This window comes from Gambusia affinis, linkage group LG12, assembly GCF_019740435.1.
Source record: "Gambusia affinis linkage group LG12, SWU_Gaff_1.0, whole genome shotgun sequence".
Classification (NCBI taxonomy): Eukaryota; Metazoa; Chordata; class Actinopteri; order Cyprinodontiformes; family Poeciliidae; genus Gambusia; species Gambusia affinis.
The window spans coordinates 17,636,255-17,660,105 of record NC_057879.1 but is presented as its reverse complement, the minus strand read 5'-3'; the positions used below and the strand labels follow the sequence as shown (position 1 = coordinate 17,660,105).

General features: G+C 37.7%; 1 protein-coding gene across 2 annotated transcripts in view; it reads left to right on the top strand.

Moving 5' to 3' along the window:
- The window catches only part of rock1 (Rho-associated, coiled-coil containing protein kinase 1), a 34,688-nt gene that overhangs the window by 1,055 nt on the left and 9,782 nt on the right, over positions 1-23,851 (top strand). For both annotated transcript variants that reach the window (XM_044134343.1, XM_044134344.1), the window contains 19 exons: positions 13,000-13,081; positions 14,922-15,022; positions 15,122-15,259; positions 15,378-15,553; positions 15,816-15,900; positions 16,021-16,165; positions 16,277-16,415; positions 16,548-16,639; positions 17,351-17,510; positions 18,500-18,572; positions 18,664-18,752; positions 19,068-19,116; positions 19,332-19,467; positions 19,747-19,838; positions 20,188-20,434; positions 20,683-20,789; positions 20,875-21,025; positions 22,600-22,760; positions 23,650-23,834. In XM_044134343.1, coding sequence (XP_043990278.1) covers positions 13,000-13,081; positions 14,922-15,022; positions 15,122-15,259; positions 15,378-15,553; positions 15,816-15,900; positions 16,021-16,165; positions 16,277-16,415; positions 16,548-16,639; positions 17,351-17,510; positions 18,500-18,572; positions 18,664-18,752; positions 19,068-19,116; positions 19,332-19,467; positions 19,747-19,838; positions 20,188-20,434; positions 20,683-20,789; positions 20,875-21,025; positions 22,600-22,760; positions 23,650-23,834 — 2,408 coding nt within the window. The remainder of the gene's footprint in view (positions 1-12,999; positions 13,082-14,921; positions 15,023-15,121; positions 15,260-15,377; positions 15,554-15,815; positions 15,901-16,020; positions 16,166-16,276; positions 16,416-16,547; positions 16,640-17,350; positions 17,511-18,499; positions 18,573-18,663; positions 18,753-19,067; positions 19,117-19,331; positions 19,468-19,746; positions 19,839-20,187; positions 20,435-20,682; positions 20,790-20,874; positions 21,026-22,599; positions 22,761-23,649; positions 23,835-23,851) is intronic.

The window sequence follows — 23,851 nt, the reverse complement described above, 5'->3', positions numbered from 1 at the left end:
CGTTAAATCTAGACCCACTGCATTAGTTCAAATCTGTTTTCATACAAGAATTTTAAGTTGGAATCATAGTGCTGAAAACTACAGACTCAAGTTTAATTTCACCCAACTGATTCTGAGAAAGATCCAATCACATTCCACGAGGCATAAAATAAGCAACTTGGAGAGTTTTGGGTTTTCTTTTTCTTGCTTCATGTTATTTAATGTTTTATTTTAAAATAGTATAGGTATTATTCTTCGAAATATACATGCAAGGTGTGTTTTTAAATTGTTGCGGTCTTACTGTAATACACCGTACTATGCTTGTGTTTTAGATCCCATTTCTCATAAGCATTTACTTTTAATGGGATTCTAAGCATCAGTGCAAAAATCAACTGCATGCACTTGTTCTTGATGCTGTTTTGGAATTGACTAAAAATCAGAGCGAGGTCAGGGCAAGCTGCTGCGGTGCATAATGGGAAATAATATTCCAATTGTTTTATTTTGTTTTTGACTTACAGCTACAACCTTTATCAAAAGAGATGTAGTACTTTTTTTGTGTAATGGTCTTCAGCAGAAAACATAAGAATCATAAGGTCAGGCCATAAAGAAAACCAGAAATCGATATCCACTCTGAAAACTCAAATTGGTGCATCTGTAATTGTACCTATTTAAGTGTTTGTTTTTGGGAAACAAATCAGGAGTCCTCTTTATTTGGGATGGGCTTCAGTGTATCTGGTCAAACTGCAGAAATAATCATGATTGTTATTGTTTTTATTTATTTTTTTCTTCCCACCAGGGGGTCTTTTTGTGGGCTGTAGTGTCCCTTATATGACAGTAGGCTGACAGGAAAGGGGGAGAGAAAGGGGGGAAGATATGCGGCAAATGTCGCCGGGTCCGGGAATCGAACCCGCGACGGCTGCGTCAAGGACTCAAGGCCTCCAAATGTGGGTCGCGCTATCCCCTACACCACCACAGCATGCCCCAGGATTGTTATTGTTAAACTGTTGTATTATTTCTTTGTTTTGATAGCATTGTTAAGTGTTTTTGGTTCAGCAACTTGAAATAATATAGGTTTTATGTCAATTATGTCAGAGATAGTAATGTTGTCTATAGGTAATGAGTTCTTAATGTTTTTTGATCATTATGAAAGAAATATTTTGTCTGAATATCCTTACCTTAGCGTGATGTAAAGCAATGAACCAACTTTAAGCCTGTTATAACCTTCAGGCTTCCTGCATCAGTAGGTGTACCTGACTATTTCCTGACATCTGGGTGACAACTCTTCTATTTGTGGAAGGCAGCTGTTGCCACGTGCTAATCCCTCCAGCACTCCTTTGGTTTTTATGACAGCAAACTTGGGAACTCTCTTTTACTCATTGTAGAGTGAACGCCAAAGGAAATCTTGTTGTCACACGACCGTTGATTTCACAAATATGCCAGTTTACTATGTGTTTTCACAGTGATGTGACTCATGGGAGTGTTTCTGCTCATATATTTGTTGGTATTCTGGTAGCTAATTAGGTGGAGGGGACAAAACTTACCCAGAGTATCAAACGATTCATGCTGGAATTCTGGTTTTGGAAGGAGAAAATAAATAAATCAGAATTTTCAGTGAATTAAGTACTATAGGCGTGTCTGTTTTACAATAGTATTACTGTAGTCAATTCATACCAAACTGAAATCAGATGTTTAAGTACACTGTAAAAATACACCGTTTTTGTTACTTTCGGATACTCCCTTCTATGTCCAATTGTTTTATCAAAATCATCTCTGTTCGCTAAATGCCAGAAATATTAATCAGTGCTATGTTTTGTGTCATTGACCATCTTGAAGACTTTTTGTCCAAGCTCTTATTTCCTGCCGAATATATAGAAATATTTATAAGGTTCTCTCATCATGATGCCAAACATTTTAAGAAGTGTACCAATCCCTCCTGCTGCAAAACAAGCCATTAACGTTGTGGTGCCACTTCCAACATTAACTTGGTATTCTCATGCTTGCACTCTTCCTTTTCCTTCCACTGTAACACAACCTTATATGGCCAAATACGTCAACTGTAATTCCATCAGACTCCAAGAGATGTATTTTAAATTAAGGTATTTATCGTTGAGTGCATTTGGAAACTGTAAAGTAATTTACAGTACTAACTGTGAATTATTACTTTTGGACTAATTGTTGCTTCTTCACTGAGTGACCCTTCAGTCCACGTCATTGTAGAACTTAATTCACTTTGATTAGCTTCAACCAGGATCTGCCCAAGGTGTTTGGTTTTTGACACTTTCATCTTTGGAATACAGAACTTGTTTTCTTCCTTAAAGGTCTGAAAATTCCCATGATGTTTATGGCTTTGTGTAATTGTTTGAACAGACAAACATGGCACATTGAGGCGTGTGGAAATTCTAATGAAGGATCATTTCTTCTCTTGACACCTAGCCTAATTTCTTTTGTTTTTCCCATTACGTCAGACAAGGTAGCAGTGTGTTTAAATTACATTATCAGTTGTGACTCCATTTAACTTGAACATTTTTACATGATCAAAGCTTACAAAGCCATAATATAATCTTCTATGCTTCCCTAAAGTATTTAAAGGCTTAATAAAGAAGAAAGTAAAGAATGTTTCTGTTATGACAAGGATGAAGGAGTTGGCAGACTACTTACCAAGCAAAAGAACATCAAGAACGGTGTCCGTTGGGAAAATGGGGGTTCACACTAAAACCCCACCCACTTGCTCAAGTTGCAGTGTTTGTGTTATGAATAGGTGGCTTTAGATAACGGTCTTTAAACGAAAACGTGCATATTTTGTTTGACCTCCCATCATGTTTCAGAAAGACTATTAAACTCACCCAAAACTCCACAGGCTCCGCATACTTAACAGGAAAAACTTGTGGCCACTGTTCCTACTGCAAAGCCCCACACAAGGGGGCCGTTTATCGCAGTTTTTTTTTTTTCTAGCGTTCTCACCCCTGATCAATGAATGGTGGTCTTTTTTTTTTTTTTTTTTTTTTTCTTGTAGAGGCTCCCTTACTGCTACCATGCAACTCCACCCACGGCTTAATAAAATTCCATACTAATCAAATAACCTCTTGTCTTTGACTGGTCTGGAGTTCCCAGTGTGTCCCAAAGCCGTTCTGGAGAGAGAGTGAGCGTTGAGAACAGGCAGGCAGCTCTGAGGTGGCAGGGTGTGGGCTCTGCTTTTCTCCCATAAACCAAAATTATGTGGACTGAAGGGTAAAGACTCGTGTTTCCGAGGGCTGTGAATCAGGACGTTTTACTCATAAAGCAGCCAGAGAGCTTGGCTGTGAGTAATGGGTTTTATCAGATTGCACAGCTCTGGCCTTGTGCTGGCTATCATTATTTTCTTGCTCATGCATTTTGTTTGAAGTGTCTTGATGTTGGAATTGTACTTTTCTTACAAGCTCAGTGTATTTAGTGTAAATATATCCAGCCTCTACACACTGCCCAGCTTTAGGATAAGATACGTCTCGTATTCTCTGACCCTCTTCTCTTATCTTTGTTGTTTAAATGAATCCTCCTTGTGATGAAGAGTACCTCTGTCCAAGGTTCAAGCCCTTCAGTCTGTTTGGTCTGTTTGGAGACTCAGAAACTCACTGCTTTCAAGACTAATTTATATGAAAAAGTAAAATTTGAATAATTTTCTTGTAAGTCGAGTAGTTTTGTTCAATGGTAAATTATTCCAGGCTCTGCAGTGTGCACAGAGGATGTATTTCTTTGGTTTTTTTGCTTTTTTTCCCCTGCAGGGCAAACAGGACATTTACATTTCTACGTATGAATTTAGACAACATGACCTGAATTTTATTTCATCTTTTAATTTTATGCTGCTAGTTTTGTGTTCAAAGTCATTTAACTGACTTGGCCTCTTTTTCACATGTCTGCATGCTTCCTGGCTCTGTCTCTGTTGCTACTTTGGCACTTTTCAGCTTTTTAGCCAGTCTGTGTTTATCCTCCTCCAATCTCTGATTTGGACTTTAATTTTGCAAAAGGAATAATTACAGGAAACAGCAAGGCAAGGAAATTTTATCGTCTGAGCGCTGCATGTATATGTTGGGTTGAAAGGATTGGAAATGATGAATAGAAGCTGAAATTGGTCCAAATCATCTGCACTTACATTTGTTCAGTTCATAGTTACTGGGCAAGAAAGTTCAGCTAGAATTAGTTTTTTGGAGTTCATGTGTTGTCTTGAACTAGGTCTTTAAGGTCTCATATCAACACTGATCAGTTTTTGTGAGTAAATTCAGTTATACAACATATCACAGTTCAACTGTAGATTTTTAAAAACAAATACTTGTTGCTTAAAGTTTTTTTTTTTGAAACGCGTCTATGGCATATCTCCAAATTTTCCTCCATTGATGTTCTGTTAAGGCCTGACATGTCTTACTCATGCTGAATGCCTTCCTTGTCTCTGCAACCTTTGCCTTTAATAGACAGCCCTAACCCTTAAGGTGGTGTCCACACAGATAGTGCAACAGTGCCTGAGTTCACTGGCAGATATGCACAGTTTTGACAGGGACAAAATGCAGTGTTGTCAGTTCTCTTACTTAGCTTGTGGTGGTGTTGATTGAATGTCAACGGGGAAATGCTTTTTATGTTGAATGTTATTACTGTCTAATAGGTGTTTCTTTCTCTCTTTTTTTATATTTACAGGTGTGATACAGCTAAACATTAAAAGAAATATGTTTTGTTTAGAATTTTTTTCAGGCATAGGAATGTGAATAAGACGGGTTCCTTATTTAATTTAGTGATGTAATATTCATACTTTTGAGTGCAGAGTGGTTTTGTTTTAAATTTACCTAACCCTCCTCACCCCTCTTATCCACACCTGGGACTAACCCAATGGATTGGATTAGTCCCTTGTGAAGTTTATTGCAAAGTTAGTCTAAAAAACTGATTATAATGCAGTACCATCACATAAATCTTTTTAATTCATTCGCTGAATATTAATATTTTTTGTAGAACCAGATGGATTTATTGTTTTAATCTCTTTTTAATTAATGTCACATTTTTATCTTGTTGCCATGACACACACATTATTATTGATCAAACCTAAACTATTGTGAATACTTTACACTCTTACACATTCAAACAGTTATTTGAAATATCAACTATGGTCAAGGTCAAAACCCAGGATTAGAATCTCATTTTATGACTTTGGGTAAAAGTGATTGTATTTTCAAAAATCTGATATTTTCAATGAAATGATTTATCAACATGCACTTACATTGTATTCATTTATCTTAAATTTTGACTGACATCCACAAGCTTAATTGTGGATGCCATTTGTTTGTCAGCTTAAAAACAGACAAACAACCAAGAACATCTTTATGATTAAATTAAGGTCAGCAGGGACCTGTTTCTGTTGCAGGAAAGTTCACAGTCGTAAACTGCTCTCTGCCATTCAGTTAAGGGAACAACAACTGACCGAGCTATTTGTAGCTCCACATTCCCCAGACTGACTGATTATGTTCAGGAATGCTGATTAAAATTATATTTTCTTCTCTAAACTGTCCTGGTTTTACTTTTCATCCTATCACAGTCTTACTTTTTGTTTTTGTCTCTGAAGTTGCCTTTCTTATTTGTACAGAAAGCTCTTGACCTGTGTCCTGGCTGTACTGTGCTGATGTTAAATACACAAGTTATTTGTCTGGGCAAGATCACAAATACTGGAATGGACAGCGGAGTTTCGGTAGAAAATTGAGCTCACTGGGTGAAAACGTTGATGTGCTGCACCACTGAAACATTTTCACATGAAAGCATTCGTGACAGGGAAGTTTTGCTCACTTGGACTTTGTAGGAAAAAGAAATGTCCTAGTTTTGCAATCCCTGGGTTCACTGTCACTGCCATTTATCCACTGTAGTAGTTAGATAAGCATCTTTCTAGGTAAGTGGGATTTCCTGTCGGTACATATAATGCTCGGCAGCAAAATGTAAACTTGGTTTCAACAAAGTGAAGAAGGTAAAACAACTCCAGTGCAAAGTCTTGCCAGGGGAGTACATTTAAATGTTTGTTTCTGTCAGACTGCTTGGGAGTAAGCAGTAAGGAAGTGGTCTGGTATTTTATGCTTTGAATGGCTTCGCTGGGCTGTGTGAACACATTTGTGTTTACACGGGCTCAGCCTACAGTGGAACTGCCTTTATTTGCATGGCCAGCTGAATGGCTGTCTGCACAATTGGTCACGTGTGGCAAGCTTATTGTGTTGATGAAGTGGCAGAAAAGGAAACAAGAAGTTGGGCCAATTCACATGCCTTATGTTGGCATGTTGAAGGGAATGATGTGGCTTGGTCTTGCATGGAAATTTCAGCTCAGACCTTAATGCCTGGAAAAGTGCTTGTGTGAGTTTTTCTCCCCAAAAAGGTTAGGAACAGAAGGAATAATTGCCCTATTTAATGACAACCACCAATGTACTTTTTTATTTTTTTTGAGTAGTTTGGCATTTTTTTCTTGTTGGTCCTTTTTAATATTGTGATTAGATTGATTTCCATGATGTTTAAAAAGGTTGTGGCACCTTTGGTTATGTGCTGCAGTATAGGAATAGGTATAACGAGAAACTAAAAAGCCATGTATTTTTACTTTTATAACATATTTACAACATTATTTTGTTTAACAAAACTAGATCGTAATTTGAATCTGTTTGTGCCTGCTGCCAGTTGTTGCGCTGTGTAAATGACTGATTTTAACTGGTGATACATCAATCAAATTCAAATCGGAATTCATCAGCTAGCACAAGTAAGACATTCCTGATGCCATTCTGGTTAAATGCCAATCAATCATGTTTTAGTTTACGTCTTCAATCCATTAAATGAAACAAAGTTAAGATCATGTTCCTTTTGTATTAGTCCAACAACATATATTTTGTGCTGCTTTTCTGAACCTTTTAAAAGTCAGACAAAGATTAGGGACATGTGCTTTATTGCATAAATTAGGATAATCTTGTTATTGTATTTTCTATTCAAAACTACTTTTTCTATCAAAGAACCTGTTGAAAATTTATTTTTTTTTACTCTTTTGTTTTAGAACTTAGAAATTGGCCCAACTGGTATTGGCTAAGAAAAAGCTGATTGGTGCATTTCTAACTTTACCATTTCTAAAAAGGTCGTCTGTCAATTTTTAAAGATATAATCTCAGTAAATAGACTAAAAATGTTCCAAAATGCTTTCAGAGTTTAGGTAACTGATTTATAAATTCTGTATGCATTTCTGCTGCACTCTTGATTTTTCTGATGCATAGTTGTAGATTTAGTACAACTATGCATGTTTTTAAAGACATTGCGCAGAAAAAAAATCTCGGATTTTTCAAACCTGCAGTGCACTTATTCATCTAATCCATCTCAGTAAATTTCATACTGTCAATGACTGAATCCTATGTGTGAATTAAAATGTGTGAATTTTCATTTATAACAATGTATGTTGAATAAAACTTTGCTATATTGGTATCTTTAAGTTGACACAAGGTACGAGCTCTTCAGTGCAAAAAGAAGCACACATCTCTTCCTGTCTGCCACAGCTGGGCACATGAACAGTAGTAGTAACTTCAACAATTTAGAAACTCCATAGCAAATTGGAAATGAATGACTAAATGTAATACAGTTTAAACTAATTAAATTACAAAATTAATTTTAAAGAAAAGTAGTCATTGAGATCTGGATGTTCATTTCTAGGACGAATAGTAAACAAGACAAAATTATTATTCATGTCAGTTTGCTTGTTTTGTGAGCAGTTACTGAAAATATAATAATTTTAATTGTGGCAAACATGCAAAATTCCAATAAATTTGTATTTGTGTATTCATTTCATCTTTAGGTTTCAGGTGGTTGTACAGTTGTGTTGTGTTGCAGAGTGGACATCATACCAAAAAGTCTTCCACCGTATATGCTTTGATCTTTCTTAGAATCCAAAGCATCCTCACACATCACTGGTTGTACCGTTCAGTGTTCACTAAATGTTGCCTCAGGTGCTGCTCACTTTTCTTGGTTTTTTGTTTGTTTGTTTTTTTAACTGGCATGACATGGTACTGTTTGCTGTGAGATGTTTAGTGCTAAGCATGCATCAATTATTCCTTACAGGAAGGATGCTTCTCTTTGTCTTTCTGCCATCTTATCCTGAGTTTTCAAAAAGCGATACACAAATTCATCCTTTGGAAAGAGCCGCAAGCACACATTCAGTGCCTGTAAAGTATGAGCATTTTTGCAAAGCAAAAAATGCCAAAATAATGTAAAAAAAAAATAAATAATTTACACATATTTGTTTGGAGCCAAAATCCAGCCTATCCTGTCCACTTAAACTCATAATAGTCAAATAGTGTTCTTTTTGTTGTGGGTTAAAGTCCTGCATGCTGAATTGCATTCCATCTGCAGGCAGTGTTGTCTATTGTGTTCTTTTTTTATTGTAAGTTCTCGTCAATAACAGGTTAGCAGTTCTGTTGTTAACGTCACAGTAAAATTTTTCACTTGCAGTATAATAACTCCTATTTCACTCTGGGTTTTAATTCAAATCATCTTAGTCATCGTTGTCGATTCTGACCTCGCTTCCCTGTCCTTGCTTTCCTATTGGACCAGCCCACTTCGTGCCAGCCCTCCACTCCCTTCTCCCTTCCATCATGGTGGTATACACTTGTGTTTATTGAAAACATGCTCTATTCAGTGAGTGTACTGGGGATGGACTTTTTCTGTGTCTTCCTTACTTTTTGTTGAGAACTTGTTTGGCCACATACCTAAAATAGCTCTCTGACGTGTACAGTCCTGTTGAGGAATGCTGCTGTGGCTGTCCAGAGTTCTCTGTGGCAGGAAGTTATGCAAACGTGCAATGCCGCGCTCAGAGCCTTGTGATTAGGGTCCCAAAAGAGACTTTGTTCTTTAGTTCTTTTTTTCCCTTCAGAGTAGGCTGGCTGGCTTCCATATGGACAGCAACATCCCTTAGTCCCTGTTGCTGGTCGCTTTTATGCAAAGACCTTGGAGATTTTCTGAAATCACAGAGATTTCAGTGTTATTTTTTATTTTTTTTATTGCGCTCATTAACTTCTCAAATGAGTAAGTTGCTTTTGTTCTTCCCACCAGCCGCTCTCTACCTCCCAATTCTCCTCTTGCCCCTCCTACCTGCCTTTTCCCTGTTTCCACCCTTCCTGTAGGGCACTATTGGTGTTATGTCTCTCAGTGAGGGGTGTGGCCGTGACCTCCACCGTTGAGTAGAAGGAGCAAAGTTGGATAAGAGGATTCCTCTGCTGGCCTGAGCTGCTGATTCACCATGTGTCATTATTACTTTGTACATAGATACAAAATGAAACATGTTACTGACCTATTCACGATGCTGGCATGACTCAATTGATTCTGTTAGCACTGTACTTGGAGATTTGTGTCATCAAATAAACACTTAAAAATAAGTAGTTCCTTAGACATGTTTACTGGTCAACTTTAGAATACACTAAGCTGACGTGTGATATCTCCAATACTCCTTTTGCTTCTACTTCACCTGCTATGTGAACAGCATGCTACTGCACATGTTGGAAATGTTTATACGGCTGTTTTGTTGGAACCACTGTGGATTATGGCAGATTAGGTTAAACCTTTCCAGTGGTACTTAGTCTCTTGCCAGGCCAAGACAGCATCAGCCCGCCGTCTAAAACTTTTTGAGTTCCAGAAGTGGATCTCACACATAAATTTAAATGGTTTCTTAGTATCCATTAATCTGTTCAACTATTTTCATTTAATGGATAAACTATATTGCCAAACTTTTACTCGCCCTTCCTAAAATAACACATTCATGTTCCAGTCGCTTCCATTTCCACAAGTGTCAAATTCACTCCTAAGAATGCAAACTGCTTCTACAAACATTTGCAAAAAAATGCATCTCTCTCCACATCTCACTGAATTCCAACGTGGTTCCATCATAGGATGCAACCTGCGCAGTAAAGTCCAGCAGCTACATTTCTTCTCTACTAAATATTCCACTGTCAACTGTTAGTGGTATTACAAGAAAATGGAAGAGACTGGGAACATCAACTCTGTGTGTAGAGCTAGCCAACGTTCTGCAGAATCCATGGCTGTAGACATCCAATTTTCATGTGCCTTTCAGATTACCGGTAGTTTAGAGAACCTCATGCAACGATTTTTTATGGTCATGCAGCTGCTTTAAGGCCTTACATCAACAAGTTCAATGCAGTTGTTCAAAGCAAACGTCCACTGGAACTAAAGACTAGTATACCTGTATTCTCTGGAGTGACGAATGACTCCTTTCTGTTTGGCAGCTACCAGAAGAACACCACTTGCCAGACCACATTGTGTTAGGTGTAAAGTTTGGCATAACGGGGTTTATGGTGCATGGCTGTTTTTGTGAGGTTGGCTTAGCTCCTTAGTGCCAGTGAAAGTAACTCTCAATTCTACAGCACAACAAGGCCTTTTAGATCATCTAATGCACCCAACTTTGTGGATGCATTTTATAGATTGCCCTTTCCTGCTCTATTGTGACTTCACTCCAGTGCATAAAGCAAGGCTAAAATAGACATGGATGAGTGCGGAAGAACTTGACTGGCCTTTTTCTCTTTCTGTTGATGACACTGAATGAAAAAAGATTCACCTCTGGTGCTCTCCACTGACCCTCCCTTCCTCATTTCCTTAGTGTAATGCCCAGCGCACACCACACGATCTTAGAGCGGTCGGCCGATTGTCGGCCCATTTTAAAAATCTGAGAGATCACACATTAGCCGACAGAAATCCTAGGTATAACGGTTCGATCAGGTTCAATCGTGCCGTGTGGTGTCCAACAATGGGCACCAAATAATGGCTACAAGTTTGGTTAACTAATTTTAAAACCAGGCATTAATTACTGCTTTACTACAATCTACCTGCAATGCATGTGGCTCTAGTGTCAGTGTAACGTCCTGACTGAATGAAAATCATTATAACCTATTTATGTCACGTTAACGAACAGCTGAAAAGTTACCTGGTTTATCAACTGCAGTAACAGTTTCGCTCCAACTCCTCCCCTTGTCATTTTTATATTCTTTGCATGAAATGTTCAATAAACATTAATGTTGTTTCCACATATTATCTCCAATGTCTGCTGGACTTCGGGTTGCGCCGTGTCAGCTGTTTGGGATTCCTCTCCGTAATTTCCCCTCAGAAAGCATGGAGGGGAATCCAGGCTTTCTGATTGGTTACCTGTGACATTCAACAGTCTGCGTTAACGCTCCCATTTGGGGAAAACCCCTGATTTAGATTGGAGCAGCCACAGCGATCTACCGTAACACACCACACACTACAAGATGATCGGTTACAAAATCGCAAGTGACAATCTTAGAACAAACAAAGTGCTAAGATTGTCGTAAGGGGAAAATCGGGGCAAAAAAAATTGTGTAGTGTGAACTGTTGCATCAGGTAGTCAGATGTTCCCATTGTCTCTATTGTCTCTATTTAAAACTAATGATTACTGAAGGTGCAATATGGTATACAGACTTCATAATCTGCACTCTTTTGGTTGAATTTATTTATTTCCACTTTGGCTTTATGTTGTTTGGTTTTTAATACAAGTACATTTTTTGTTAATGGAGACTGAGTATATATTTTGTTATTGTTTTTGGTTGTTTTGTTTATTTCGTTTATCAGTTCCAGTGTTAAGTGTTCTTTTGAAAATATTGTGTATCTATCTTTGGCAGGAAATCAGATGCAATATTACATTATCTCCATTAAATCGGTGTAAAAAGATCTTCAAACAATATTGTTTATCGCAATAATTTTTGAGACAATTAATCGCTCAGCAAAATTTATTATCGTGACAGGCCTAGAATTGACACATTTTGTCATATTTTGTGTTGGGCAAGGTTGTGAGTGGATATGTTTGCAGGAAGAATATATTTTTGAAGCATAATTTCAAGCATAATTTAAAAGCCTTTGGTTTTCTTAGAGGGAGTCCACAGTCTGTGTTTACTGTGTGTGTTGGCAGTTGAAAACAGTAGAACAGGTCAGCCTTTATTATAACTTCTATAATGATACACAAGTACTCTCAAAGGTGCATGTTTAGATTAGATATTTATGTGATGTAAAAAAATTACTGATAGCTGTAACATTTTTCACATGATGTGGTGTGATGCAATTCAAGTAAAAAGCACTCGGATCAAAAGAAACAAAATAAACAATATTTGCATAAATATGTATAATGGTAAATGTTTTGAAGCAATATGGGAATTCAAGTTTAAGCATTAGATCTTTTTGAGTTCTTACCTGACAGCAGTTGTTGTGACTCTCACTAACCTGGAATAAAATTCAGTTGCTCCAGTGAGGTAGGATTACAAGGAACAGAGAGGGGTCAATTCTCCAAAATGAGACTGAAACTACTCAGGGAGGAAATCTACAGGATTTCACCAACCGTGGCACAACACTTCATATCACCAGAAGAAGTCAATATTCATAGTGAAATATGGTGGTGGTAGAGTCATGCTCTGGGGTTGGTTTTCTTCATGTGGAACTGGAGGTTTTGTCAAGACTGAGCAATGCCTTTCAGTTTTCACCTAAAGGTTTCTAATGTTAGAAAAATAAAGTTTTTCGAAATCAGATTAAGTTCAAACCAGTAAAAAATAAATCTAAGTAGAAAATATTAAAGATTCAGAATGGCCTACAGTCAGAATATAACTAATTATTTTTATCTTTTTCTCATAGCAAATGTGTTTTTCTGTTTGGTTGTCCACAATATGTCATAATTTCTTATTAAAACAGGGTTGAAAGTTTTTAAAGGGTTTTTCTTTACACCCCCCCCCCTCCTCAAAAAAAAAATATGCTTAAGTGGTTGATGTTAGCTACTCTATCAGCATTTGACTTCATCACAATGCATGTGTGTGTGGAAATAAACTACATTTTCCTCAAATGAACATGGATCGTTGGGCTACACATATTTTTTTTTCATGCTTTTTTAGCATTAATAGTTTTACGTAAATGGAAAACATGTATATCTTGTACATAAAAAATAAATAAAACTGTTGGGATTTGCCTCGTCTAAGCTCTGTTCCTCTTCCTCCAGGATGGCTTGGACGCGCTTGTATACGACCTCGACTTCCCTGCCCTTAGGAAAAACAAGAGCATTGACAACTTCTTGAATAGATGTAAGTATCTTGGACCATAGCTTTCGCTCTCATGTACCCGTTTTATACGGGGTGTCCCATTTGTGTTCATAGTCTGCCTGTTAGGGAGGTTTATATGCAGCGCTGCAAAGAAAGCTGTTTTTGTGTCTGTCAGTATGTATGCTTGGACACAATAGGTGTCTACTGCTTAGTGTCCCCAACAAAGGGGCTTTCATAAATGACCGGTGACCCGCATGATGTATATCAAGGTTGGTTTCTTTTTCCTCACTGCTCTCAAACCTCGAAACCCCCTCAATTTAAATTTAGATGTCATGTAAATATTAGTCCAAGACTGTTTTTGTTTTTCTTTCTTTTTTAAAAAAAAACTTGATTCTCAGTAAGGATTTTTCTTGGAAATGCCAACTATCATATTACAGTGTATTACAGTGAAGTAGTTTTATAAAGCCAGCTATTCTGAAGTGGGGGCAGGGCAGTGATGTTGTAACTTGGCCTTGTACGTCTTTAATTTCCTGAATAACATCCAGTTAACCTATAATTTAATGAAAACAAGAAATACTCCCTCTCATCCTTCTTCTGATATAACTCAGCATGTTGCCCCTGGTTGTGCGGAATCTGTTATTTTGGTTTTAGAAAGAGAAAAAAAAGTGGTTAACCAAAAGAGTACCTGCCATTTCGCATCACCTCAGTTATTCCTCGTCTCGTCTTTTTGTGCAAAGCATTGATGGATTTGGACTAATGGATTATCTGCAGAGTCCTTGGACTTCAGTGGCTCGAGTTGCCTGAAGCATTCTTTACTCCAAATTCTCTCAATTCATTTTGCTTTACGCCAAAGTTAAATCAAATGATTACTCCATTGTGTTTGTGCAGAGAAATACTGAACAAAGGCTGAATCTAGCAAACACAATCAAATTTACACATTTACAACAAATATAAAATCCTATATTTGAACAATGCACAATAATTGTCATAATAGCGTACTACTTTATTTTCGTATCAGTTGAACTTTGATGACCTCACATGCTGCGTTTCCATGCACTCCGGTGCCAGTTGAATTGAAAATTGTCCCCCTAATGCAGCTTTGACCAAATTTGGCATAATGGTGGATGCAATGCTTCTCTGGGGAGCTGGAATTATTACACTGGGCAGAGGCCAACTCTCAATAGGCAACAAACTTTCCCTAAACACTCTCAGCTTTTTTTCTGGTTGGTTTGCCAACAATTTTGCTTGCGTTCAAAATCCAGATTTTCCATGACTCTCAAAGGATATGCGATTGTTAAAACAGATTCTTTACGGCATTAAGTCGATGACTAATTTTGCTGTTGAATTTCTGCAACTTTAGAATTACTGAGTTTTTTTTTCCATGAATTTCAGAATTGATTTACTCTACGATGTGGAGTATATAAAAATTTCTGGGGGATTTTAAAAAGTCAAAATTAGTCTTTAAGTCAATTGTTCAATTTTAGGTCTTTTAAAAAGTCTTACCTGCAGATATTTTGTCTTAAATTTAGGTTCATCATTTAGAAAAAATGTGTCTTTTTACTTAGTAGCACTATTGGCACTTTTAAAATCTTAAACAGTAACAACTGCCAGTAACATAGTAACTGGCAGTAACTGCAAACCTTATTGCAGTAAGGTTTGATAAAACTTTACAGCAATAAGTCTAACAGCAGTTGAGTCACACTCCAGGGACAATAAATACAAACGTACGTTGACAAAGTAATATTTTACTTGGGCTTAACTTGCTTAGCAATTTAAGTCATTCAGTAAGTTTGTTCTTTAAAAGTTGCATTTACCCACTTGAACTTGCAGAAAATGTGCAAACCTGTTAATTGTTGATCCATCATTATTTTTTCCATACCAGATAAAAAAACAATTAGTAAAATCCGTGATCTACGAATGAAAGCAGAGGACTATGAGGTGGTTAAAGTTATTGGAAGAGGTGCATTTGGAGAGGTTCAATTGGTAAGAATTTACCGTTTTATTATCTTATATTAAAGGTAAGGAACTTGTGTGAATGCCCAACTTTCATTTGCTTGTTTTTTTTTTCTGTTTTTTTTTTAGGTAAGACACAAATCCACACGTAAAGTATACGCCATGAAGCTGCTGAGCAAGTTTGAGATGATCAAAAGGTCAGACTCTGCTTTCTTCTGGGAAGAGAGAGACATCATGGCTTTTGCCAACAGTCCATGGGTTGTGCAGGTAAGCTCCAATTTAATATTACAGATGGTGAAGATGTAAAATGTCAGATATTAATTTACTTTGATATCACATTATGTTTGGTTTGTAATAGTTTACTTTTTTTAAAATATTCTTTCAGCTCTTTTTCGCATTCCAAGATGACCGCTACCTCTACATGGTGATGGAATACATGCCTGGTGGGGATCTGGTTAACTTGATGAGCAACTATGACGTCCCAGAGAAGTGGGCCCGCTTTTATACAGCGGAGGTGGTGTTAGCGCTGGATGGAATCCACTCCATGGGCTTCATTCACAGGTGATGGCCACCACAAACATTTTGATCCTATCTCCTATTTTGTTCTATGACAACAAAGATGCATGTTTAATTAAATGTTGTGAAGTAAACCAGTACCAATCAAACACAACACACTTCTTTAAGGGAATTGTGTAATAATCTACAAAAACCTTCTATTGCATTGTAAGTGGTCTTTGTTTATGGTTGCCGATAACAAATGTTTGACTTGAATGTGCTGCTGCTCAGTCATTTTTGCTAACTGTTTTCGTTTTTGTTTCAACAGAGATGTAAAACCTGATAATATGTTGCTCGACAAAGCAGGTCACTTAAAACTTGCAGACTTTGGAACGTGCATGAAGATGAATGAGGTATCATTTTCATTCTCTTAAAAAAACAACTAAATTCAGTTTTTATTGAATTTCTTGGATATCATTATGGTTTTTTTTCAGTGATATATTTAAATGTTTTTGATATTTTTTCCCCGTCAGGATGGGATGGTACAATGTGACACAGCAGTTGGAACTCCAGACTACATTTCGCCTGAGGTACTCAAATCCCAAGGAGGAAATGGCAACTATGGCAGAGAGTGTGACTGGTGGTCAGTAGGAGTGTTTCTTTATGAGATGCTTGTTGGTGAGTGTTTTTTTCCGGCTGTTTTGTAATAAACCCACTATTCACCACAAAATAGGTCAGTGTCGTGTAACTGAAATTATCACTCTTAATTTTTGACTCTCTTGTGCACAGGCGATACGCCTTTCTACGCAGACTCATTGGTGGGGACTTACAGTAAAATCATGAACCACAAGAATGCCCTGACCTTCCCGGATGACAGTGACATTTCCAACGATGCCAAAAATCTCATTTGTGCTTTCTTGACTGACAGGTTGGAAATCAATAAATGTTTTGCTTGCTTTGGCATCCACTGCATTGAAATAATCTAGCATGTATAAATGGCGTTCCATGGTCCTGGAGTCTATTGAGCTGTTAAAATGCGAACACCTCTCCCCCCCCGTAGGGAAGTTCGGCTCGGCCGTAATGGAGTAGATGAGATCAAGAGGCACCCTTTCTTCAAAAATGACCAATGGACATGGGACAACATCCGAGAGAGTAAGAATTTTTTCCTCACTATTTTATCAGCATTTTACAAATCCCATTTCATTTAACAGTTGCAACACTGTTATTTCAATCATGAGGCCAGTGATCATGTTTTCCATTTGACCTACTGCAGACAGTTGCAGGAAATTCTTGCAGACAAGCCATTCATTCAGTATCCTTTCCAAGACTAAACGTGATTCCTGCTCAGAGTAATCATTGGCACCACAGCCTCTTTGAGGCCAAGAACGGGGAGGCAGTTGAACTCCCGATGTTAATGTGCTGCGAGTGACGCTGCAGCACAGAGTGATTGGAAACGTAGGGCTAAATCCAGCAGCTGCACTCAGTTCTTTAGTGGCTTTATGTGTGACAGGTTTCTGGGCTGAAGTCAGCACTTTGCTGTTCACTGCTTCTGTTGATTCAATGATAAATCAACTCTGCCAGACAACTGCTTTCATTTGTTTTTAACGGTGTCTTTGAAGTATGTCTGTAATGCTAAAGGATTTGTGCAAAGGACACTGCAGATCTTTAGACATAATGGAAAAATTATTTTTCAGAGCAATTTTTAATCCGATAAACAAATTACTACACTGAAATTCAGAGATTGCAATCTCTTTGGGTTTGGATCAGATAAGTCACCTTTGTGAGTCTGTAACTCTTTGGTGGTAATCTTGTGCCTTATTGCTTTTGGCTGTGTAAAAGTGGCATTAATCTTTTTTCTTTTAGCCGCTGCCCCTGTGGTGCCTGAACTCAGCAGTGATATAGACACCAGTAATTTTGATGACATCGAAGAAGACCGGGGAGAGGAGGAGACCTTTCCCATACCGAAGGCCTTTGTGGGCAATCAGCTCCCTTTTGTCGGCTTCACGTATTACAGCAATCAACAGTATGTCTGTCAGGCTTCTCTTACAGCTGTAATTTAGAACAGTGTTGAAAATTTTTGGTGGAATTATCCAGGGATACGTTCATCGTAGTTTTCATAAAATGATTACTGAGTGCTGTTGGAAAAGTAAACACAGTGTTGAATTGGTGGAAAGATAACATGCTAAGGAGACAGACTCTATGAATTTGCTTCATCAGCTGATTTGGAAAACAATTTTTTTTTATGATCCTGACAGAAACACAGAGACTTGGAAAGTACACCATCTCCAGTGTATTTGCACATCAAACATTGTTACATAAAATCTAAAAAACTATTTTGTTTTTGGTGGCGCTTGAGACTGAGCGAATATAAACACTTTTAGTTTGAGTTGTTTTAAATGGCAAAGTTCAGCTAAACCTCTCCAGTTTACATCAGACTGCCCACAACTCTCAGGATTTATTTACTGTCCAATAAGCATCTTTCTGCTACACATAAGGAAACTCTTGCCAGGAATAACTTCACAGAATCTCATTTTAAAATACCTGAACAAACCTTTTAAATCTGAGATTTCCAAATTCTTCCGACCTTTCCACAGTCAGCAGGTTTTCAAGGCAAACAGAGGTTGAAAGCTCAGAAGGATAAAACAGCAGCTGTGCTCTGTCCAGGATTACTGTTATCTATTGAAAGACTCACTCTTTAAAAAAAACCCATAAACATCAACTGGAATTTGGTAGGAACTATAGTTGCATTTAAAGTAGTCTTAGCATGACAAATGAACTAATTACAAGTAGAACCAGCAAGCAATTAATTAAGGAGTAAATAGAATCTGAACTGAAATGACTGGAAGAATTGTTTTTGTTGGTAACATTCGTATACATAATTGAAGTGAAGCATTTGTCCTAAGAATTTTTTTACAATTTGTATATTTTTATTGTCTTTGTTTCCTAAAAAAAAATCCTCCCTTTTCCTAAACTAAAATGGGAAGAGACTCATACTCTCCCCCTTTTTTTCAGTCCTTTGCGTGGATCTGCTGCCTCAAAGGCCAGCGACAAACGTAGCAGTTCAACAAAAGAGGACAAGAGTCATGTGAGTACAGTATGACACATGAGCTCAAAGTGTAGACGATGTGAATGTCTGCCATTTTTTTCATTGTCAAAAAAAATAAACCTCTTTTTAGCTGGAGAACCTGCAAAAACAGATCTACCAATTAGAGGAGCAACTCCACAGAGAAATGCAACAAAAAGATGAGCTGGAACAGAAATGCAGGTATGGATTAAAACATTACTCTTGCACAATATGGATTTGCTGACCTGATTTAAGTGAAAACATATGAAATGTTGTGACTTCATCCCTGCTGAGCGTAGTTGTTTAAAAGAGCAACTGTTTCTAGTTAAACTGTTAGATTTGTGAAGGAAAATTGCACAAGGGGTAAGTTATTCACTTGGTGTAGATTGATCCCTTCCAGCCTGGTGGAATGAGACTCTTTGATTATAAACAGGAAGCCAAACTTTGCATTCAGCTGTGACTGCACGATTATATATTTTGTGTATATTTAACACATAACATTTCTGTTCTCCCTAGGGCATCAAACACAAAGATTGAGAAGATTATGAAGGAGTTGGATGAGGAGGTAGATGCTCTTTTTTTACTTTCTTATTTTTAAGAGATTTGAAGTAAATACGAACAAATTTTATTGCTGTGTCCTGATGAAAGAGCCACAGTTCTTCAAACACAAGTTAGCAGTGGGAAGTGAAGTTAAATAAATGCCTGTTTATCATTTTTGGCTTTGGCTAAGGATTTGGTTTCTCCTGCATCACAGCTGCTCTCTGTTTTTCCTTGCCACAGGCGAACCTGAGGAAGAGTGCAGAAGCCAGCGTGTCTCTGCTGGAGAAAGACAAGATTATGCTGCAGCACAGATTCACCGAGTACCAAAGAAAAGCTGACCAGGAGGGAGAAAAGAGGCGCAACTTAGAGAATGAAGGTAAAAGTAATGAAGTGCTGCTGACTTCATAAGTGGGAGGCTTTCAAGTTCAAGTTCTTAAAGTGCCACACGATCCAGTGGGATTTTTGAAACGGTGAACTCTTGGTGCATTTCTGCATCCTTCTTAACTTTTCAAAAGCTTTACAACAATTATTAAGCTACAAGATTTCAGAAACATACTTTCCTAAAAAGAATCTTTTAAGAGATTTGTAAGATAGTTGCGTGGATTTGCAAATTAACTGAGGCATTGTCTCTCCTTTCTTCCTCCCTTCCGTTTAGTGTCGAATTTAAAGGAGCAGCTTGAAGATATGAGGAAGATCAGTCAGAACTCGCAGGCCTCAAATGATAAGATTGTCCAATTGCAGAAGCAGGTACACACACACTTTTGTATTTCTATCCATATTAGGACTTGTTGTTTACTTTTTTCAAATTTGTAGCTGCATATTTGCCTATCACCCTTTTTTATTTGATAGAATGTATTATTTTCCTACCACTTTGTTGGTCCATCACACAAAATGGCAACAAAATATGTTGACGTTGACAGTTGCTAACTAGAATGATGATAGTGTTCATCATCAATCTTTTTTATTTTTATTTTTAATTACAGTCTGTGTGACCAAGCACAAATAAAAAACAACACTGCCAGTAATATCAATACTCTGCTGTGGGAGCACGATTTAAAATCTTCTGTTGTTCCTCTTTTATTAACGTAACTGAAAGCTGGAGGAGGCAAACGACCTGTTGAGAGCGGAGTCGGACACAGCGGCGAGACTGAGGAAGAGCCACACGGAAATGGCGAAGTCGATGAGCCAACTGGAGACTTTGAACCGTGAGCTGCAGGAGAGGAGCCGGGCCGCCGATGGAGAGAAGGCGCAGCTGGAGAAGGAGCTGCTGCTGCTTCAGAGCACGCTGGAGTCGGAGCGGAGAAACTACAGCGAGGGATCAGAGGAGATGAGGGAACTGCAAGGTGAGCAAATGAGGCTAAAAAAGATTCAGTCCGTCTCAATTCATTCAGTTTAATATTTTTCCTTCAAGAATTTATATAATAGAGATTTAAGTGGGAAGCGATTAAAACAATTTGAATAATGCTCCCTCCATCTCACAACTGCGCCTTAATTACACTGCGAATAATGGAAACCAAAGTTATATTCCTTGTTTGTACCAAACTAATTGACTTTGTAATGATTATTGTGCCTGACTGTGCTTTCTGCTCAGCGAGATTGGCCAGTCTGCAAGAAGACAACAAAAACTTGAAGATCAATCTTTCCAAAGTGGAGGGAGAACGCAAGCATGCCCAGGAACGGAGCAACTACCTGGAGAAGGTATACACAAACGGCACGAGCAGCAGCCATTTTTGACCTCTACAAATTGTTGTGCCTTTCATGTTAATCTTTGTTTATACAACAGGAAAAGAACAGTTTGGAGATTGACCTGAACTACAAGCTGAAGACCCTGCAGCAGCGTCTGGAGCAGGAACAAACTGAGCACAGAGTGACGCGGGCGCAGCTCACAGACAAATACGAATCTATTGAAGAAGCCAAATCAGCTGCTATGATTGGTATGCCAGCCACATGTCCAAGCATGCCCCTCCACTTTCCCCTGGTCTTTAATTTTTTGGGGGATATATTTCTTATTTTTCGCAGCCTTTTCCACCTTTAAGTAAATCATATTTTCAAGCCTCGCCTTTCTGTTATGTGATCCAGAGTTAGCTTGAGGTGATGTTTGTGTTAGAAGAATTCAAAGAATAGAAGCTGCTGAGCATGTTGAGACAGCACCTCATTGGAATTGAAATAGAATTGCTGCTTAAGATTAATAATAATACATAAATTTCTCTCTTTTATGAACATGAAAACATCTACAGATCTTTGATGGTACACTACAGTACAGTAATTTGTTAAACATCCTCAGAGGTCCAAATTTGGCTTTTAGTTTAGGTCAAAGAACCAGAGGAACTATTGATCAGTAAATCCATTTTTATTAAATGTTTTTGCAACTTATAGGCTAAAGAAATTCTAGTTCATTCTTACACTTTTTGTTTATGACCTTAAACCTTTCTTGTGTAAAAAGGAAACAGAGGTCTTCCCGGTTGAAACCTCTGCTCTGTCCATGTCAGTGTGTCCTTTTTCTACACATGTGGATAGAAAGTATCTTTTAGTAAACAGAGGAAAGAGCTTGTAAAAACTACAGGCTCATGTTAGCTGCCATCCTTTCTGCTTTGCTATGACTTGTTGATAATTCACTTACAAAAAGGTCTTATCTAAAGCTTCAAGTAATCATGTTGAGACGAAACTTTAAAGAATTTTTTTCACCTCCTTCCTAAACTTTAGTCACTTTGTTTTGAACCTTGTAAATATAAATTGCTGGTATTTATACATACAGCAAAATATAAATACCAGCATCTTATTGCTGGTATTTTTGTTGTGATCTTTTCTGATCTGTTGTGATCAGGTCTTCTCTTGAAGCTTTTCATCCAGCCTTGTCTCAGTGGATGACATCACACAAATGGACAGGGAAAAGCAGAAACCAATGCAGTCCTTTTATGTATTTGTTTATTATGTTTTTCCTGTTTATATGCTTTTAACACCAGTGTAAAGATATCACTGATTCTTACATTTTTGGGGAAACTAAGAAGTTTTGAGTTAGTTTCACAAATTCACAAATTTTACAGAAATCCACATTTTATAAATGTATCCAGTTCTGTGATTTCTTGCTCTTTTTTTGCACTGCTAGATGAATACAGTTTCAAAAATATAGCCTGGATTCACTCGATTTTAGGTCCAGATCAAAGTTTCACTTTGAAAAAAATTTAATATACCAAACTGTCAAACTTTTAAGATTTTCTCTTAGTATTCACTTATTACCAGCAAGACGAAGATGAGACTCGGGTAAAAATCATTAAACTCGCTTAACTCAATATCTATTTAGAAAATATGTTGACTAGTAGAGCATGCACTTTTCATTCTATAAGAATTAATCTTTCACATCATTTTGACATATTTTTTAGAACTCAGAAAGGGAAATGCTTAAAGAAATTGTCCCTGAAGTCAACATTTTTAACGAAGGCCTCCACTTTACCCGACTACTTCTGTTGGCTGTGGAATGAATCTAGCATCTGTCCCTGCTTTACTGCAGCTGTTCAGCAGAAGATGTCAGAAGAGACCGGAGCAAGGATAAGAGCAGAGGGCCGTGTGGTGGAGGTTGAGAAGCAGTGCTCGATGTTGGAGTTTGACCTGAAGCAGTCCGTGCAGAAAATGGAACAGCTGATGAAGCAAAAAGAAAGACTGGAAGATGAGGTTAGTAAACGGCTTATATACGTGGGAGTTTTAATGTAATGCAGGGTTCATACACAGTCTGGAAAAGAATTGCTGTTATTGGTTTCCAATTCAGTGTGGAAAAATGCAAATGTTTTCCCCCACCCCAGTTAACTTATGTTTTGAAGAACATTAACTATGCTGATTTACTGGTATTTGATATTTAAATCAAATGCTTTATCTTTAATTTGCCATAAAACACCTTTGTTTTACATTTTGCCCATCATCTGTGTTTTAATTTTTGACTGAAGGGAAGTTCATTTAAATGTAAGAATAGGGCTTTTTACAGGTAACGCCCCCTTTTCTTACTTTTTCTTCCTCCTTCCTAGTGTCCTTTTATTCCTTAGTTTCATTCCTTTATTTTTCTTTCTTGTATCCTTCATTTATTTCTTTCTTGTCGCCTTTCTTTTCTTTTCTTCTTTCCTTCATACATGTATTTTTTACGTATCCTTTTTTCGTTTGTCTGTCCTCCTGTTCTTTATCATGTCCTTCCTTCTGTCCTGTTCCTTTACTTTTCTTCTATTTCCTTAATTCAGTTCTTTCTTTCCTTCCTTGTGTCTTACCTGTTTTTCCTTCTTCTATGTATTTTCATTTTGGCTTCCTCATCTTGGTCCCTTATTTCCTGTGCTTTTCCTTGCTTCCTTCTTTATGTCCTTATTTCATTGTTTGCTTCATTTTTTCTCAATGTTGTGAAATGATTCCAGCATTGTGGTGTTTCAAGATGTTTGGAAACCACAGTTTATGAGATCCTATTACTATTCAAGCATTCGAAGAGTATTTTCTAATCCGTTGTTCAGGATGTTTTAAAAGCGTCATTAATAATTGTTTTTCCCTTCTAAACCATCACCTCTCTCAAATCCCCCTTCGTCAGGTGAAAGGTTTGCACACACATCTGGATCAGGAGTCAAGTAAGCGCGTGGCGGCCCAGAACGACCTGAAGAGCCGCACGCAGGACGTGGACCGCCTGAGGTGTTCGGAGAAGCAGCTCAAGCAGGAGATCAACACGGTGCTGGAGAGTAAACGCTCACTGGAGTTCCAGCTGGCACAGCTGACAAAGTACGTTCTAGAAATGC